Raw genomic sequence first — 19,601 nt, forward strand, 5'->3', positions numbered from 1 at the left:
ATATAGGATTATAAAGGAAAATGAAATAATAAAGCATTTGGTAAATATTTCTTGACCTATAACCATGAATCTACCGAAAACTACAACATTAGGATTTTATATCAATAGTAGTAATCATTTCTCTCCATAATGTTGAAGCCGATTTTTTATCTCTGGCGGAAATCGTAAAAATCCTACGTTGGTTATTGGAATTAATGATAACATTCGTGGGAAGTTTAATAGCATTTCCGCTTCTTTGATTGTGGTGCCTTCCCCTAGAGGTTCTAATAACCGAGATTGGAAGTCGTAGGAAATTACTTCACCGCTATGTGTAGTAAATGCAGACTCTAGCTGTACTTTAATTTAATGAAAAGTGATGTTCAAATACTGTAATAAGACGACATGATTTTCTTTAATTTTGCGATTTATAAATCGAACAACCTTTGGAAGGAGTTGAAAGAAAGAAATTAGATGTAGACTTTTTATTATACTCAATTACACTATAGAGTTAGTCATGTTCAAAAAAAATCTCGCCCTTACATTTTTTTCAAGACAAAATGATTGATCATTATTCATTGGTTCGTATTACAAGGACGTATTTAGAAGTCGACGTCATTCGTTGAAAATTATTAACTTGCGAATCGCCGTGTCACCAGTGATAATCGATGGGTTGTAAATTTCCCTCACGTCCAATATCCACGCTTGACATTTATTGCAGAATACGTGTATTATACGGTACAGATAGATACCTGAATTCCCACTCTAATATTGTCCTACCGCATCAAGCGTTATGTAGGAGATCGTACTTAATTAACGTGTGATAAATGAAATATTTGTGGAGTACCAATTATTTATAACAATATAATGAAACCTACAAAAATTATAGCATTTTTATTTAAACAAGATGATATAATATTCCATTTAGTATTTTCTTGTTATAGTATTTACGCTTGAGATATTCCGTCCCAAGGTAGGAAAACGTTTTCGTTTGTATACGGTAAACATTGTTCAATAAATAAACATGTAAACACATTTCCGTGTTAGAAATGCATCAAATAGCGAATGTAAATATATCTTTTAAAATGGCCACAGATAATCTTGTTGTCTATCCTAGCCCTTTATTCACGTTAAATTTATGTAATAACGTTCCCTACGCATGAAGGTCTAATAATAATTGAATATTTTATACAAGGGCTTATAAACATTGATAACCTGATTTCATTTTAATCGTTACAATGTTTATTTTATGCCAAACTTCAACATGAACTATATAACATGCATATTAATATTTTTTTATTTTTCTTTTTGATTAAGTTTGCAGGCGAATATTTGATTTGATATCGAATGCTTTTTGGTTTCGATAGATATTTCCTCTTGACTTCATTCTACAGGAAGTCTTCAGCCGAGTATAAAATATTTCTAAATGTTCATTTCACGTGACAAGATACAGTTCCGACAGAAACCACTTGCTTCTCGTCTTAATGGTAAGAGACAGAAATAGGTCGACTCAAGGGAATTCGAAAAAAATTAATAAAAATGTATGTGTGCTATAATAATAATCTTATTAATTAGATAATGTTAGTAATTAGGTAACAAGAATTTAAATTATAATTAACATTGTTGATACAACAATAATTCAGGTATTATATTATTATACAATTGTTAATTAATTCATTTATTAACATGGAGTATTTTAAATTAATTTTACTAACGACAAATTGGCGATATGTTCATCGATTGGTTTATGTTTCATATACAACACGCTTTAATAATAATTAGTTAATTCTCATAGTCAGGATTTCAAAGTAAATCTGTTTATGTGATGTAACTAATACCTCATAATAGTAACATTTAATCCTTTTATCTCCAAGAACATTGTCTTGTATGTTGTATTAATTCGTGTATTTGATCCACATTACGTATTAATTGTTGCAAAATCAGTTAATCTATATCACTACAATATTCTACGTTCTCGGCAAAATTGTACAACAGTAAACAACTAAATATTTATATTGCGTGCAAATTTATAATTTACACGCAACATTAATTCGCGCTGTATTTTCTATTAGAATATTGAACGTAAGCCACAAGATAACGGTGGTTTATGCCTTCCCCTTTTACTACCCATTTGGGGTATAGTCTTGTATATCCACCTAGTTTTATCATCGTTTCCTACTGGCCCATAAATAAAGATAACGCAGGGACCCTAATATGGTTTACTTGGTTTCTTTTTTATCATTAAATAAAAGACACTTTTTATGCTACAGTGAGGCAAGCGTATATTTATCATAATAGAAATTGTTACATAACTTAGTAGATTCTAGTTAGTAGTAAAATTCTTGGGATAATACAATGATAACAACATAAAGTGTTTCCGATAAATTTCAAGTGAATAAGGAAGTAATACTCTTTAAATTTATTTTTATTAGATCTTAACAGCGTTTTGAACGCTCACCACTCAAAGATTAAATCATCTCGTAATAAATTTTAATCATAAAGGTTATCGAATTTTTTGTTTCTCTGATTCATATCTGAATCACAAAAACGTTAGTATAAAATAAAAGGCTATTAAAACAGTTTGATGTTTAGCGAATTACATTCGAATTCAACCATCTGACGGTTAGTCATCAGAAAATTTCTCGTAAACTTGTGATTTTTATTAATAACTATAAAAATAATATCGCTTTCAACCACGTTACACATCTCGTGGTATTCGGTAAGTAGTTCTGGCAACATTCCAAAAATAATTTGGAAACAACAGCTCCCAACAATGCTCTAGACATAATGTTTTCGCAATCACCATGACTAATATAGTGTGCCTTTATTGTGACAAAACCAAAATATAATTTAGTATAATAGAATTTTTAAAGGACATTAAAATCGAGATGTCACTGTAAAACCGACACAGAAATTTATGCATAGAAACCCTCTTTGAAAGCAGAGATTTAAGCATCATGAATAATTAAGGGATGTAGGCATATACCGTCTGGTTGAATTGTAAGGACTTAACCTAAAATGTATTCTCTTAGTAGTGTGTACATTAAATCTTGTGGAATCAGCTCGAATATTTAATATATTTTTTAAGCAACGAACAGTTTAATGTAAATACAATTTTATAATTTTAAATTTATAAAGATTAATGCATTATGTATAGATTTAATTGAGCTAACGAACAGTTAGAATTGTTTGAAACTCTAAATACAAAGGTAAAGGAAATTCTAAATTGGCAGGGGAACGTTTAGAGTAAATCTAGAAATCCGAGACCTACAATAGATTAACGTACTAATTACAACCAATTCCTGAATCTCAACGTATCAGCTTCTTGTGGCAATTAATTATAATTGGTATAATTTTCTATTAATCTCCTGTTGTTAACATCTACTACATATGTCGCCAATTCGAAGAAATATTTCTTGGCTTCGTTGTAATCAATGCGGGAAATGAAACTTTATATTGTGTTCTTGGTGTGGTGGAGAGAGACTAAATGTCGGGTTGGTAATAAAGTAGATGAAAAAGGAACTAAATAAATTCATGTAACTAATATCATAAAACCAGTAAAAACCGGTGTGAATATGAGGTTGATGTAATCTTGTTTATGCTTTATAAATCTTGGATATTAAATTTATTTCTTTTATATTATTGCTGTGCTCAATTTTCTACGAACTATGTTAACCCATTTACAGCCGTTAACAATTTTAAGATTCTATTTTTATGAATTATTTGTTACGAACATTCATTTACTAGGTTATTTTATAACTGTTGAAGTGAAAAAAGCCATACAGCAGAGATGAAAGACAAATTTTAAAAAATGTGAAAAAGAATTCAGAAGAAAACTTCAACAGGCGTGTAACTAATAAACTACTGTTTATTATTGAAGCTAATAAAACAAAACACCTAGGATATGCAAAGACGAGAGTAAATTCAACATTTTCGTATTTGATGGATGACAAATAGTTTGACGTTAACCAAATACCGAATTGCAAAAATACAATTTAGTAGCTAACTAGTTAGTATAAAACTACGGCCAAAAAATACCAGAAAGATGAAGTTCCAAAAGTATACAAAAATTAAATATCCAAGCCGATACATATTTTTACAAGACAACGACCCCAAACATCCATTGTAGAGTACGAATTTGAATTCGAATAAGAATCTTTGGCATATACAGGATTTGGAATTGAGGAAGAAAAGTGTTTACAATAAAACAGATTTGAAACGATGTCTTAAGGAAGGTCTTTGTTCATTTTATACCTAACAGGTTAAAAAGTTTTGAAATATATTTAAAAAAATATTATATTGTATTTCACTTGTGTTCAAATACTTTATTGGTTTCGATTTTCCATTTTTGTTTAGTTAAATATTTGTTACTTGAAGTTTTTAATAATAACTTAGTGTAAAATGCTATATAAACAAACATAGTGTATATTTGCAATGTGAGTAGATTATTACAGTATATCTGTACCTGATAAACGTATGGTATTCAATCACTTTATTGACCCACTATATACAGTTTGGTATATTTGCTTTCAATCTAGGAGCAAATGGTAAGTTATTTTAGGATACATTTTTGTAAAATATTTACAAAAGGAAAGCCTGTATTATACAGGTTAAAAATTTTGTGAATGACGTCTTTGGATGGATATTTATTTCAATTCACTAATAAATAGAAAAATTGTAGTTGATTTGCTCAAAAACATAGAATTTATTTTAACAACTTCATTTCCCCATTACAGTTTTGAATTAATATGGCTGTTATGCTAGTGGCACCATAAGAGACACTAGAGCAACTATGTGCCAAGGAACGAGGTAGTTACAACTACGTTTTGACGGATAGTGATGATTTCTCAAGCAAACATAATTGCGCAATATAAAAAATGTATTGGAGGCATAGACTTACACAATAAAATAATTTTCAATTATCGAATAAATATGTAACGCAAAAAATTGTGATTTATAGCATTTGATGTGTACATTTTCTGGACAGTGTTATCGTCGATCTCTGGACCATCTCTTCACTGTTTGAAGGCTCAGTTCCCGGAAAAGTTAGACTTGACAACATGAGTCACGTAAACAAGAAATATAATAATAAATCTACACGACGTTGTAAATCGTATAAAAATCGCAAGATTGACAGTGAATCGCAGAAGTTTTCATACACACTAAAAAATTTGAGGTTTACTTTTGGGTTTATATTTATTTGTGTCTATTCATAATTTATTTGCGTCAAAAGTAAGTAAAAAATTAAAGATACACTTCATAAAAATCTTTACGCAGCGGTAATTATTTTAATTTAAGTTTTAACATTTTGGAATCAAGTCACGGTGTGCTGTGCAATGTCGGCGGCTAGGGTAGGAAATAGTCGCAGCACTCACCTACAAAGGTGAAGCATTAGTTGCTCTATAATATCCTTTGACAAGGCTGAAAATTTGGTGAAGGTTGTTGACAATTTCTCTAATCTTTCTAATATAGAGTAACACAAAATAGCGGTTTTGAATATATACTATGTACAACGCGGTTCGTTTGTAAATTTTCGTTTAAATATTTTTTTTAAATAACTTCTTTTGATAATGTTTACTTTTTTAATAATAACTTTCTATCCAATAATAACCGTAAATTGGTTAAAAGCTTTTTTTAATTCTTCTACGTTATTTCGACTTCTGACCTATAAAACGAAATTTTGATTAGTTAATATCATCAAATCCCTTGGCGCACAATTCAATTATACCGTCTACTTTCCGTCAGGATACGTGCCAATCTGTCCGCAGTAAATACCCTCTTGGTGATTTCCCAATTTAATTAAATTTTATCTTAACGTTGAAGAGCATTCGTACTTTAACTTAACAGAAAATGCACACAATTTTTGCTTTAAAAAGTCTAAAAAAGAAGCTTTTAATTAATTCATCTTAGCTTGATTGTTACTAGAGGGGTTTTTAGAGTTTATCTTACGAAGGAAAAAAGAAATATTAACTTATTACAAAACTTGATTCGCCCCAGAGTAATTATTTTCTGCTTAATTTTGAATCTTTTAATTTTCTTTTCTTTTTATGATGATAATTACTTATATTTTTAATTCTATACCGGTTATTTTAAACTTCGTGGGAGGAAAACTTTCACGCGTTTACGTTTCAGTGGACAATTTCATGGCTTGTTGAGTCAGCAAAGGACACACTCCGTTGGCAAGCAAACCCTGGAAAAGATTACCCGTCGACAAAATTTTGCTGCTCATATTCACTCATTCGTACCTTTATGACATAGGATTGTTTACACTACATTTATAGATTTCACCAGATAATTTCAATTGTTTTAAAAATAGGAATAAAGGTATCAAACGTTATTAATGAAAAAGATTCTATCTCAAACTAGACTTTATCTCCTTACCCACTTATTATTGATTCATTTAGTCTTTATCTGAATCAATTTTAATTAGTAATCTATAAAGTAATGAGTAAATGATATTACTTTGCAAGCGGAAGGTTTTTAGTTATAATCTAATTTCAGATAAACTCAATTTAAAAACTCCGCTTTTGGAACTCGTAATGACTTGCGAACTTTGCTTTTCCCTGTACTATCCATTACTTTCAGCACATATCAATTATCTCCCTTTGTTCCCTTTGATTACTCTAATGGAGGCGGAGTAATACCAATTGAATTTATATGAAGTAAAGTAGTACTTAAGTAATTACACCACAAAAAATTATAAATTCAAAGAACAATTCTCATTGTTTAAATTTCTTTCAACAAAACTTCTTTTAATAGTACTTGATATTTCCACGCTGGTGCACAGCATTATTTCAAAATTGTTTGGCAGCACTTTCCTACGTTCCTACACGGAGGTAATTAATTATTGAGTAGACAGCTGGAACACGACGTGTTCAATTATTTAAGCCAGCAACACCGCGTATTTTGTTAGACATAATCTGCTTATGGAGTTTCGAACTATTAACCACATCTTAATTAAACGAAATATTAATTAATCGAACGTAATGACGTTTTACTGATCGCTGCCTCGTAGCATCATAATTAAACAGGGGATTTTAATTCACCGTAATCGAATTTTAATATTAACCAATTAGTTAATAATACATATCTGATCCACGCAATATTACTCTCTGGAATTGATGCACTAACACGTTTACTTTGAAATAGATTCGAAAATTGCAATACGTGTCTACTTAATGCATATGCTCCCACAGTAAAATATTAATGATTTTATACGGTCGATAACACAAATGTAAAGCAAATTTCTTGGTAGATTATAAATTAATTTGATTACAAATGTTTGTGATTGCTGTAAATATAGATGTTATATGCTATAAAGTGATATGCAGTGTACTCGCTCGGAAGCCCTTTGCAGGAGATGCAAACTTGATTATAAGGGTACTGACGTTATAAGTATACCTTTTAGCGATCCTTCGCGCTATCTCAACATTTCCTTTCCCGTATCATATTCTGAAAGTTATTAAATTACAGCGTAAGACTGCGCTCCAGTTTCTACCTGATGCCCTTATAAGAATCTTACCTAAATGAAAGTAAACTACACGTTATATTTATTGCAAAAATACTGTGAAAAACATCGATGGTAAGATTTTGTTTTTACACTTTTAAAGGATATAATAAAGATTTATTTGATTGCAATAAAAATATTAATTTTGATCATCTAAATTAAAGGTCCTTTATAAACCCTTTAATTAAAAGATCATATTATACTTCTTAACGTTCATCTACCAGGTCTTTGTTGGTGACTTCTATTGTCTCCTTTAACTTGATTATTTTCGAACAATGTGGTGTTTTGAAAAATGAAATATAAGATGTCATATTTTTATCACATTGAGTTGTATTAATATGTTATTTTGACACTGTCTGTATTTTGAAAATGAATCAAACTAAGAAGGAGCATGCATGGTTAACTCAACGAAGCATAGCTGTCCAGGGTTGATATATTAATTCTTTATCATTATAGATACATTCAATTATAGATACAAAATTAGGTTAATCGCGGTTTTTAATTTCCATTCTTTTTTCAATATAAATTCTTTAATTAAGAATTACTTTGATTTAAAAATAAATATGTGACTTAGATTAGGTAATAAAATAGATACCATAATTTGAAAATAAAAATTGAAGTTATAACAATACTTATTAGGTATAACATCACAAATTCTAAATCAATTAATTATTTAAAACTCATTAGCATGAAATAAAAATCATCTCCACCCAAACCCTCTACCGCAATTGGACTACTATTGATTTTTGCCATTGTATGTGGGCATCGTTAAACAGCAATTTATAGTCGACCAGGATCACGTTTTGAATTATAATGAAGTAGTTTCTAATCCTTGTTAAAATTGTTGAATACACTAATAATATATAATCGGTCTGGACCAGTTTCCGAAATCTCTTAAAAGTTTCAACTTACTACGAGACTATATAAATAAATTTCCACAAATATATTTCCTATATATACATATTCAGATGTTAAATGTTACTTCATTAAAATTCAAGGAACTATAACAACTTTAAGATGGTTTCATGTAGTTTAATTTAACCTTAATATCCAAGGGTAATTGCATAATCGATATCTGAAGGGTTTAATTCAATTAATACAAATGCATAACGGATTATAGAAGGGATTTTGCTGTCCATATCGATCGTACTTTAGTCAAACACGTTCAACTCGCTTTCGAACCGCAGAATTACGTTTTGTTTCGGTGCCAGGCTAGGTAGACCACCATCTGCTATGCGAACTATTAACAGAACGCTACTTTTAGTAACAATACGGGGGCATATTCTGTTTTGGACAGCATACTCTCCGGAAAATCATTCAGATAGATTCTTCCGTCACACGGTATTTAAAGTTTGTATTTTACAATTCCAATCCGAGTGTATTTGTTGTGGGTGAAATAAGCCCACAGCAATATTTAATAACACAATATGCTTGTGAAGATGGAAATTGTTTTGTAACTTTATTTATGGAATTAACAATGAAAAAGTAAAAATCGCTGAAGAAGTTAATTAATTCTGGCACCCGGTGAATTTACAGTTACATCGGCAAAATTCGCACACCAATTCATATTTTCTGTTTGAGAGAAAGCGAGAACGAGAGAGAAATATGTTAGTACTTCTACGTTTCGTGTTCGATACGAATTGTAAACTGAAAACATATTCATGGAACATTAACATGCCATAGTAATGGTTTAGGATTATTTATGTAATCGTATCTTGGTTCGTATACTGAACGATTTTAATCATATAAAATTAAGTTATAAAGATGTTGATATAAAATTTAAACACATTAAATTATTTTTATATTAATTGTTAAATTTGAAACATTATCAAAAATGCATCATGCGAGCTAATGTTACGACGCATTTTCATTTAAAATTAATCTACAGCGCTTATATGAACATTATTCTCTATTACCCTACATAAAGCAAGGATTACTTTGTTGTATGTGATTAAAACGTAAGCTTCTAAAAACATCTCCTAAATTATCTATTCGTAGAACACAATCCCTAAATATTTAATGTACACTACCATTAACAGAATTATGAATAATTATGATTTAAAAACCTCATTTTTTTTAACCAAAATATCTAGTCTGGTATATTATAATTTTACGCATTAATTTCTTATACCGCATAAATTTTTACCAGAAAAATTCCTGTATACTAATGGAAGAAGAAGATGACGAGCCGACTACGTCTTTATCAAAATCGTCCTCAACGGTAACGGTAACGCAGCAAAATATATCAATTAGAAAAACGGCCTCGTCTTCGTCCACAATGGCCACTTTCAGTAGTAATCTTGAGGGAGATACCGCAGTACCCCAATGTCAAATTGTAACCCATCAAGCAAGTGGGGACTCCATGGAAAGCGAAGAGTCAAGTTCGACGCGCATCTCTCCTAGATATTCGCTCTTGAGCAAATCCCCTCATTCCAGCTCATCCCAGGAGGACTATGATGTAGAGCGGTCTGCAAAGGGTCAATTCTTATCGACCGGTATACGAACGGAGACCGCAAAGAGTATGGAAAGTTTACGAACTACACGAACATTTCTTTCAACTAGCGATAGAGATATGAGACACATATCAGCGGAAAGTTTAGAGTCGATCGATTCTCGTGAAATGAAATTAAAAAGACACGCCGTCAGCGGCGAAGGAGCAACTATTTTGGGAACTTCGGAGGAGATAAGCGCTGAAAAACGTAGAGGGTTATGGTCTGGTAAAGCTAGAGTTCCGCAGCATCTTAGCTTACCCCCACCGGCAGGTTATTTGAGTCTCAGCCCGGGGGATCGAAAATTAACCATATTATCACCCCATTCACCAATGAGATGCCCAGATTATTCGCATTTAGCACAAGCTACGTTGAAAATGCGGAGAAAGAAGGGGTTAGTGTTGCCCAGGTTGGTGTTACCACGCAGTGATTCTGAAATAAGTGAGGTGTTTTCGGAGCACGGCTTTGAGTAAGTCGATAAGTGAGATTTTTGTAGCAGTTAGTTTTGTGAACTAACATGATTAATGTTGCATATACACAGTAACAATCTCATAAAAACTGAAAACACTACACTCACAATATTTTGTTATTATTATTTAATTCTTATTTTTTATTGTGATTAGGTATTTTTAAATCAATTAATTCATAATTATCCTATACATTAAACATTAAACAATTCGACATTAAACCATAAATTAATATTAACTTGGGAATAACAACATATGCAGAAATTTGATAAATATCTAAACATCTGTCCTCAATATAATTTTTATTGGCCCAATTTTATTTTTCATTGCAATTCAACATTAATGAATAAGTCAATAATGGTGTCGTTTTGTTTGAAGTTAATTAAAATTGCGATGTTTATGACATTGCACATCATAATTGATGTTGGACAACATTTGCATTTTTAATACTTATTATTGATTTAATTTATTTTAATGGTAATTGTGGTTGTGGTTAAAAGTTACATTAAGAATAATTTCTAAAATTTAACATTCCCGTTGCGGGCTAAATGGGATTTTTACTTACCTCGTTCATTTTCATCGATAAGCGATTCTACGTGACAAGAATAAAAACCACGTACTCTTCGAGACCTCGAAATATACACGGATTAAAACGATTTTCTTAAAAATAAATATATACAAGAAATTGCTAGGTTTATAGAAATAGCGCGTTGGAATTATTTAACAATCAATCATAACGATAACGTGAAAACAACTAAAAACTGTTACAAAAAAAGGTATACGTATGAGTCTATGTAAATCCATTCTCGACTATGCAAGATCTTTATCAGATAATATATCCACAGTGAAACTACGCAGTAACACCGTGATTTTTATCGATTTCTACAAGCTTAACATGTTTCCTTCTAAAAAAGCACTAGTCCTATGGGAATCACTGTCACATTTGCTGTAAGAACTTCTATCTCCCCCGACTTAAAAGTAAATCCCAGAAAATCTGTCCACACCTCATTTTAAATTTTCCAAGCTTCGAACGGTGTACCCGAGTTGAAAGTTTTAAGGTTCAGTCGTTTTTGTTTTATTCACTTTTACGGCATCGTTTCCAAGGCTCCCAAAGATTTTGTTACAGAGCAGAAACCGAAGTTTTCTTTTATATTACATTTAGAAGTTCAAAATTTTCATTAAATTTGTTTAGATTGTTTTTATATTTATCAATTTAAACTGTGGTTTCCAAGTTTGAAATTGATTAAATACCTATCACTGCATTACAAGAATTGAATACCAGAAGTTTCGATGATGTGCTATCGTTAATCTAATTACAACCAACTTGCATTATCTGATTGGGAGTTATTTAGATTCCACTTAATGGATTTTGATTTAATTGTAGTTAAAAAATTAGCAAATAAAATATATCAAAATTCAAAATTATTGCAGTAGATTAAAAGCAAGCCCAAGTGTACATTCAATGAGTTAGAAGTCGAAATCTGAATTTTATAGATATTAAGATGTAAATCTGATCGAGTTCTAAGTCAGCGTTTCTCAAAAATATATATGTAAGCATATTTAATGAGAACTTTGAGGCTGTTTGATACTCGGTGATTTAAAATTCGGATCGAAATTGACAAAGTGAATTGTCCGAAAGACAATTTGTACTTATTTTTTATATAAGGGGGCTTGTAACCAGTAGCAGAATAGTAATTTCCTTGCTGAATAGTTCAGGAAGTTGTTTTTTCTAGTCAACCCACAATGAAATGAGGGATTTCTTTTCAAATTTTACCTTAAGTGATGAATCTGTTTTCAATTCAAATCCAATCTTTTCCTCTGACAGGTGAATGTGCGCTCCGGAAATACTTTTTACTAAAAGCGTACGCATTTCAACGGTCATGTCATCTGTTCCACGTTTGGGAAACTATTTGTTGAAAGATGCCTTTAGTCTATTCTGATGTCTAAGATCAAACAAACATGTAGGATTTTGTGAATACTGCCCATTATTCAATATAATGATGAGAATATTTTACATCACTGCGATTGAATGTTAGATGTCGATGCGAGGGTTTCTTTAAATTATAATTTGTCGGTAGTATTTTAGAATAGATTATATGTTGTTGTCAGTTTGTAAATATTTGCAGTTTGCGTATTGATGACATACAGTTATAATACAGTGTACGTACCATATCCACTCTAAATTGTTCTAGTATAGAAAATTATAATTACCACGCAAATACTCTATTTATACTCCGGTTGGCAATTCAGAGACAGAGAAATGGACAAATTATTATCACCATGACGACTAACACAGAGGTTGTACCAGTGTTGTTTATTGTCGTAAAATTCACTCAAAAAGGCGGGACAAAGGAAAGTCAGTCTACTACAAAAGACAAACATTAAATACATATTTCAAACAAGAAACCACAATTGCGACTACGCTGAATCGTTACATTTTCTCTTTGTTGTCCTGTCTACTTTCTCAGCGAAAACTCCATAAAGCTCATCCGGAGGAGTGCTCCTCCTGTGTTCATAAAAACCTCGTACCTCGCTTGTAAGACTGAGTACGACAATAATCACTCCCAAGTTTTGAAGATGAACCACAAAAGTATTTATATCTTAAAACATAAATATTAGAAATTTTGTTTCATGTGAAACTACCGATAATTAGGCAATCTAGAAAATCGATATTAATCGTAAACATAGTGTGAACGTACAGCATGCCTTTGCTGTTGAAGCCTGCTTGCTCAACGAGTATCAATAATGGAGATGAATCGAACGGCTCAATTACTTTCAGTTTTGCAGCAACTCTTGATCCCCTCGTAAACATTCGATCGTTTTTCGGTTCTCTAACTGCAATTATCAGCGAATTGCTCACCAAAACCTTCGTTACCATATAAGGCGATTCATTATTCAAGAATCGAGAGAATATGATTAACGTAATCGACTTCAGATTGTTAAAACGTTACCCCAGTCGATACTGTTTACTTCAATGATGAAACACTTTCCATCATTCTTGCTGCGTTAATTAGCAGAACCTGCGGTATTGGTATGAAAACAACCCGAGAAAGCCTTAACAGAAGTCTTCGCCTCGTGTGACAGTTTGGTGCATAGTACCACAAACGAGTTGTGTTTGTGAGCCTTGCTTACTTGAAGAATTTCATTGCTTCAATACATCATTTGCACTAGCAACAATTGAAATTTTGAAGAAATAGTTTCAGCAGACTTGATATCCCACAGTTTCATCATTCTTCCTGGGTCAATTAGCGGAATCTGCGATATTGAAATGAAAATTAGCCATGAAAGATTTAGCAGAAATCTCTGTATCATGTGACAGTTTGGTGCATAGTACTACAAACACAGATCATTTAGTCTTGCTTATTTAAAAAAAAATTGATTGCTTCAGTACATCATTTTTTTGCAGATTTTGAAGGGGTAGTCCATGAATATATCCAGGAGTATCTATCCCTCAGAGATGATATTCCGTGACTTGTGCGCTTACTGCATTTAATCCCCGCAATGTTTTCTTGTAGGATTATCTCAAAGCCGAGCTTCTGAAAGAGTTATTCAGAACTTTAGACTTATTGTTTGTTTCATTTGAATTGTTTTATTCACCTTCAAAGCAAGCGAAAGAATTTTGTCGTACCCTGTATATTAATTACAAATACAACAGAATACGATAACAAAAACAACATTCATTAAAAATTACTTACTTGTCATCATTTTCTAATTTTTATGAATTTGTTTAGGAAATGAGTTACCTATACCTCAAGATATTAAATAATTTTTTAAATCTCCAATGTTTTATCAATATTTTAGTAATCAATAACACTTTTTATGTTATTGAACAATCAAAACTATGAGTTTTATGTTGCTCCTTTTATAAAAAAAATTTTTCTTTATTTTTTATTTTACCGTTTGCTCAAGAAATACGATCGGTTACATCTTAATCAGTCACCTAATACAACGTGATTTATGCATTACCACGTTCTGCATTAACAATGACCAATTTAATGATACCTGGGATTTAAAGCAATCTGCGCAATTTATCTCAACATTTTTCATGTTGTATCTTTTCACCGCAACCTCATTTTACACAATTTATGTTTTCATTTGCACGGCGCGGCGTTTATTGAAGAGACGAACTACCTTACAAGTGTCTGAAATTGCGACTGCTTAAATATTTAAATCTCTCTCTGAGTTTAGTTTAAAATATACAGTATTATAAAGATCCATTCGAAACACTGCGATAGAATCTGAGGAATATTACTTTATACGTTATATTCTTGTTGAATATGGAAAATATTCCAAGAAATGGAAATACCTCCGGTGATATTTTCAAAACATCCCTGTTATTTCCAATAGCTTATTGAATCGGGAATCATAACATAATCCAATATGTTCAAAAACTGGGTCATATTGAAAAATAAACAGATATTTTATCTTAACTATTTCTTCTTCGTTCGGAGTGAATAAAAACTAATTAAATGTTCAAAGTAATTGAGCAGTTTGTCTCCAGCAATTTGTATCGATTAACCATTAACCGATAACTCTCAAATTCATTTTGTTAATTAGATACTAAACATCAGCCCAACACCGTAGTTTACGTTATATGTGTGGGATGTGGCTTACATACTGCTTCAACTAAATAGTTACAGTCACATAGGTGGACGTAATAGCCCAATTCAAAGTAAATATAAATTTTCTTTCGTGACAATAAATCGTTAGAACACCTGTGTAAAATATACAGAGGGATTATTGGTCACAGGGAAATCCTTGCCAAGGCCTATCTGTACCAGCATGCGATAGAGTAGTTTAGGATCGAAACATTAGCATGTTTCAAGACTGATTTTTGCGATAACCATAGACAACTGTCGAGTTCAAGGACAGGAAATACACTATTCGATCGATTTGCAACTCCGCTCACCGTGATATTGTTACATTAACTACTATTACAAAACTAGGGTCCATTATTCTTTTTTCCTGGATTATCAATGGCAATTTCAACCTTCGTTCAACGACAATTTTCCCTGAAAGGTTTCCACTTTTCCAACTACGCAACTTTTAATGAGCTATGGTTTAAAAGTACTCTAAAACGACTTTAAAGTACTACATTTTATAACGGTAAAAGCTAATAAAAGTATTAATTGCCAAAAAAAATGCGAAGGGATAACATCTTAAACAATTTTTTTATTGCATTTTAACTACAATTATTTTACTACTTGTACAACAGTTCTTTATTATAACTATTTTTTAGCTCTTATTGCAATGACAGTTCTTTTAAGCACAGTTTAATTTACCTTTACAAAGACTTTGTCGAAAAGAAACCAATTAACTCAATAAAAACATTCAACGAAATAAACGTTCATTCCAAGACTAATTATTTTATTTTCTTTTGTTTCAGGTAAGCATCAAAGACATCCATAGTACTGGTTTACGGTAAAACTAAAGTAATTTTTTGTATCTTAAAATTTTGATGACATAAAGTTAAAGATTGAGAGGTAATCGAAAGGCTTGATATGAAGTTTGATTAGTAGATTGACTACATGGTGGTAATAATGTTTGTGTTCACTGATTGAGTTCCACTTGGTGCTTGTTTGTTATTAACCCTGTAAGTGTGGTTTTGAACGGTGGATTGTGAATGTGTCGGTAATTATCGCTATGAAATTTGTGTTTACACGGCAATGCCACTGAAATCATTGTTTTTCAGTTATTGAGATAATCATCTTTAATGTATCGAGAAAATGTTTACATCAATATTTACAATCTCATTAATATTTTAATCTCATTTCAAGTGTTTAACTTAAAATAATAAAATAAAAGGTGAAACGAAACGAGAATTGAAAAGAAAATGATATTGTAACGGTGGAGATACACGTTTCCAATTTTCCGGGTCAGAAACAAACCAACATTGTAACAGGGAAATTCAAATACCCAGGTGCCATTAAAGAAATAAATTTACCATGTAAATTTTAGATCAAAGTAAAAATTCTCTTTAAAATTTAATGCATAAGTTAATAATAATTATAAAATCCACATCCTAAACTTAATTACTTAGACAAAGTCAATTTTGCTAATAAACACAAACAGCTACTATTAGTACAAATTTACTAAGACATTTAGAGACAAATCATGTAAACACCGAGTACACACACACATATACACATATACAATGTTGGTCATCCAGCTCTTAGCATTGATTGAATGTATAGCTCTCTAGTGTATAGGAAATTGTTAATGGGGGTGGAAATTACAATTCGGTTGCAACTCATAGCAGTAATTAAGTCTCTATTTAATGTTATGCTCCCTGATATAGGGAAATAATCTAATTTTAAGTACCTTATTTAACAATTAATAATAAAATTGTAAACTCAACTAATTACTGAATTAAAATAATTACAAAAATTACAGACCAAAGAACAAAATATAACGAGAAAATAATGAAACGTTGTCAGTAATTACCTTTAATAATACATATAATCAGTACAGTTTGATGTTGATTAAAATATAAAACTCAACAAAACAAAGAATTTTTAATATAACAAAGAACCGCGGTTCTATATTTAAGTGTTATAATACGGATTGATAAATTTGAAGTCGTCTTAGTGTTGAGATTACGGATGGCACAAAAGTAAATAGGTATTATGTAAGTTCTATCTTAAAATAAAGTGTTCTTAATCCCTTAACTTTAAGCATCCTACATCAACTTGATGTTAAGTGCAAGCTGCAACTTCCGATATCTAGTTCATTTACTTTCAAAAACTTAAATTACTTTTAATTCGTTAACATTGTTAAATGTTTAAAAAAAATATGATTTTTTAAATAGATTCGAAAAATAATTGAAATGTACGAAGTTCTAAAGTTATGTTTCATAATGTACAAATTTATAAATGATAAAATATATAGTCTGAAGTTGTATTAAAACTTTTAGCCATTTGCACATTTATTATTTATAGGTAAAGTTTAAAATTTAAAACGTTTATAATTCGCATTTTCGTTTCTGCGCTATCTATGTGAAAAGTCAGAAACTAACTCGACGATCAATACGACGACTAACGCTACCTCTACCGGCGATTTCCAAAAGTGCCGTGGAAAATTTGTAGATAGTTACAATTCAATTGAAGAGATGTCGCTACCGAAAAGTAAATTCAATTTAAATTACTACTTATTTGGATACATCAAATTTTAACCTTTTACTTAAAATTAGTTACAAAAACCTATTAAAAATCATAATGATAATCGATAAATAAATAAATAACAATATATTTTCACCATTAGGTCTATATACGGAACCCGTCATAAATTAATTGTGTAAATAGGTAGTAGATGAGAAATGTAAATAGCATCCTAATCGAATAACAAAATAACTAGAGATGACGCTATTCGTAATAGAAAGGAAATATATCACTGGTTATCCCATTAATCGGGTTCAAGTTCTCTCACTGTAATTAGACGACATCTTTAATTAAAAAGTATATTTTTTATCATCAAGTAATAGTAAAATAAAACTAAGCTGATCCTCCTCACAACTTTTAGTTATTCACGCAATAATCCAACAGAGCATGGGTTTAGATCTTTACTTATCTTTAGCTACAACTTATCATTTTTTTTATTACTCCTATAAGTTCGGTGATTCAATGAGACATTGTAAATTTGGAAAACCTTTACTTGTTTGTTGTTCAACCGATCCTATTTCTCCCGGTACTTCAGGTGCGCCCGGTTTTTCCGGATATTTCGTTTTCCTTCCACGAGTTTTGAAAGTGGTTCAGCTGAGTCAGTAATTCAATGACCTTCTCGACTTCCGATTAAATCGTATTCTCCTTTTTCACATTGATATCCTAGAAGATCTTGGAGGGAAATCAAATAACACCACTTCAATCGACATGACCTTTCACTTGTTTCCCAGCCAATTACGTCTCAACCACCGTATGAAATTAAGTGGGTTTATTCCAAACAGCCAGCTTTCCATGCATTGCATTAAATTAACATTTGCCATAATCGAATGAAAATGTACACAATTTGCTAAATGGCTACATCCCAATCTATTTATCAATGTTCATTCCCCTTCCAAATTTAGGCAAAAGTGTATTGAACTCATTTTGAGCAAAATCGAGGAAGAATACGCATTTCCCATGTTTGCCATATGATACATCACAGAATACAAGTAATACATGAGTCAACAAAATACTAAAAAGGAAATCACTCTCAAAAAAATCCCCAATAGTTTTACAAAATTTATTAAATTTCTTGGTTCGGTATGTTTTTCTTGGTTAATTGTCCTCTTTTCCCTTTTATTTTAGTCTTGCTTCTACAACCATAGCTTTAAATATCATATTTGCGATGAAACATTTATCCTTATTAACATCGAATTGCGTTGATTACGATTTAAATCAAAAATGTATTAATTCTTAGTTTTCGCCATAAACTCTAGTAAGTTGAAATGGTGAAACGACTTTTTAGACCATTTAAAAAATTGTCCTCCACATAAACACTTTTGAATATAATTTTTGAATAGTGAAGCATGCTGCGATATCTACACACGACATAAAACCTAATTTTGATTGATGAAAATTACGAAATACTGAGAACGTAGGAACTTATGTTTAACTATGGAATTCGATATCATTCACAAGACCACCGTAAGTACGCTTGCAGCTAACGATTCTTTGTACGCAATTTAGTGCCGCTCTTTCACACCTATCGGCCGAAACGTTGGCGTATCTGCGTATTGTCCTGAGCTCCTCCCACATAATTGGCTTGTTGGCATAAACCAACGACTTATTCGTCCGGACCATTTCTCGAGATTACACTGTTACCAATTTTCTTGTCAGTAGATCAATTGCTTGACCTGCTGTGTCATGTGGTATCATCTTGGTACTGATGTCCATACAATTCTGGCCAAAAATATTCTTCTGATGTGGCACGACGGCATACTCCATTAACCATAATATGGTATCAACAAAAAAATATGGTCCAGTCACACCGCCGGCATAAACTTTACATCATACATTTATTTTGCTTATTAATAAAGTCATTAAGCCACACATGAGCTTCATCGCTTAAGATGATTTTTCGATTAAATTTAGGATTTTCTTCAAATATCAGCAGATCACCGTCTGAGAAATTTCAACGTTTCAAATGATCAAGAAGCTTGAGTTACTTTGCGCTTATAATTAGATC

The 19,601-nt window shown here is 31.3% G+C and overlaps 1 protein-coding gene across 8 annotated transcripts in view; it reads left to right on the forward strand.

Annotated features, from left to right (window-relative positions):
- LOC111426935 (phosphodiesterase dunce) overlaps positions 1–19,601 on the forward strand; it is a 256,405-nt gene that overhangs the window by 157,178 nt on the left and 79,626 nt on the right. For 2 of the 8 annotated variants that reach the window (XM_023061832.2, XM_071194355.1), the window contains exon 2: positions 9,633–10,441. The exons of 5 other annotated variants lie outside the window; for them this stretch is intronic. In XM_023061832.2, the coding sequence (XP_022917600.2) occupies positions 9,651–10,441 (791 nt within the window). In that variant the 5' untranslated portion in view covers positions 9,633–9,650. The remainder of the gene's footprint in view (positions 1–9,632; positions 10,442–19,601) is intronic. One more of the 8 variants, XM_071194356.1, reaches the window with a different exon arrangement.

Source organism: Onthophagus taurus, chromosome 2 (genome assembly GCF_036711975.1).
Source record: "Onthophagus taurus isolate NC chromosome 2, IU_Otau_3.0, whole genome shotgun sequence".
Lineage (NCBI taxonomy): Eukaryota > Metazoa > Arthropoda > Insecta > Coleoptera > Scarabaeidae > Onthophagus > Onthophagus taurus.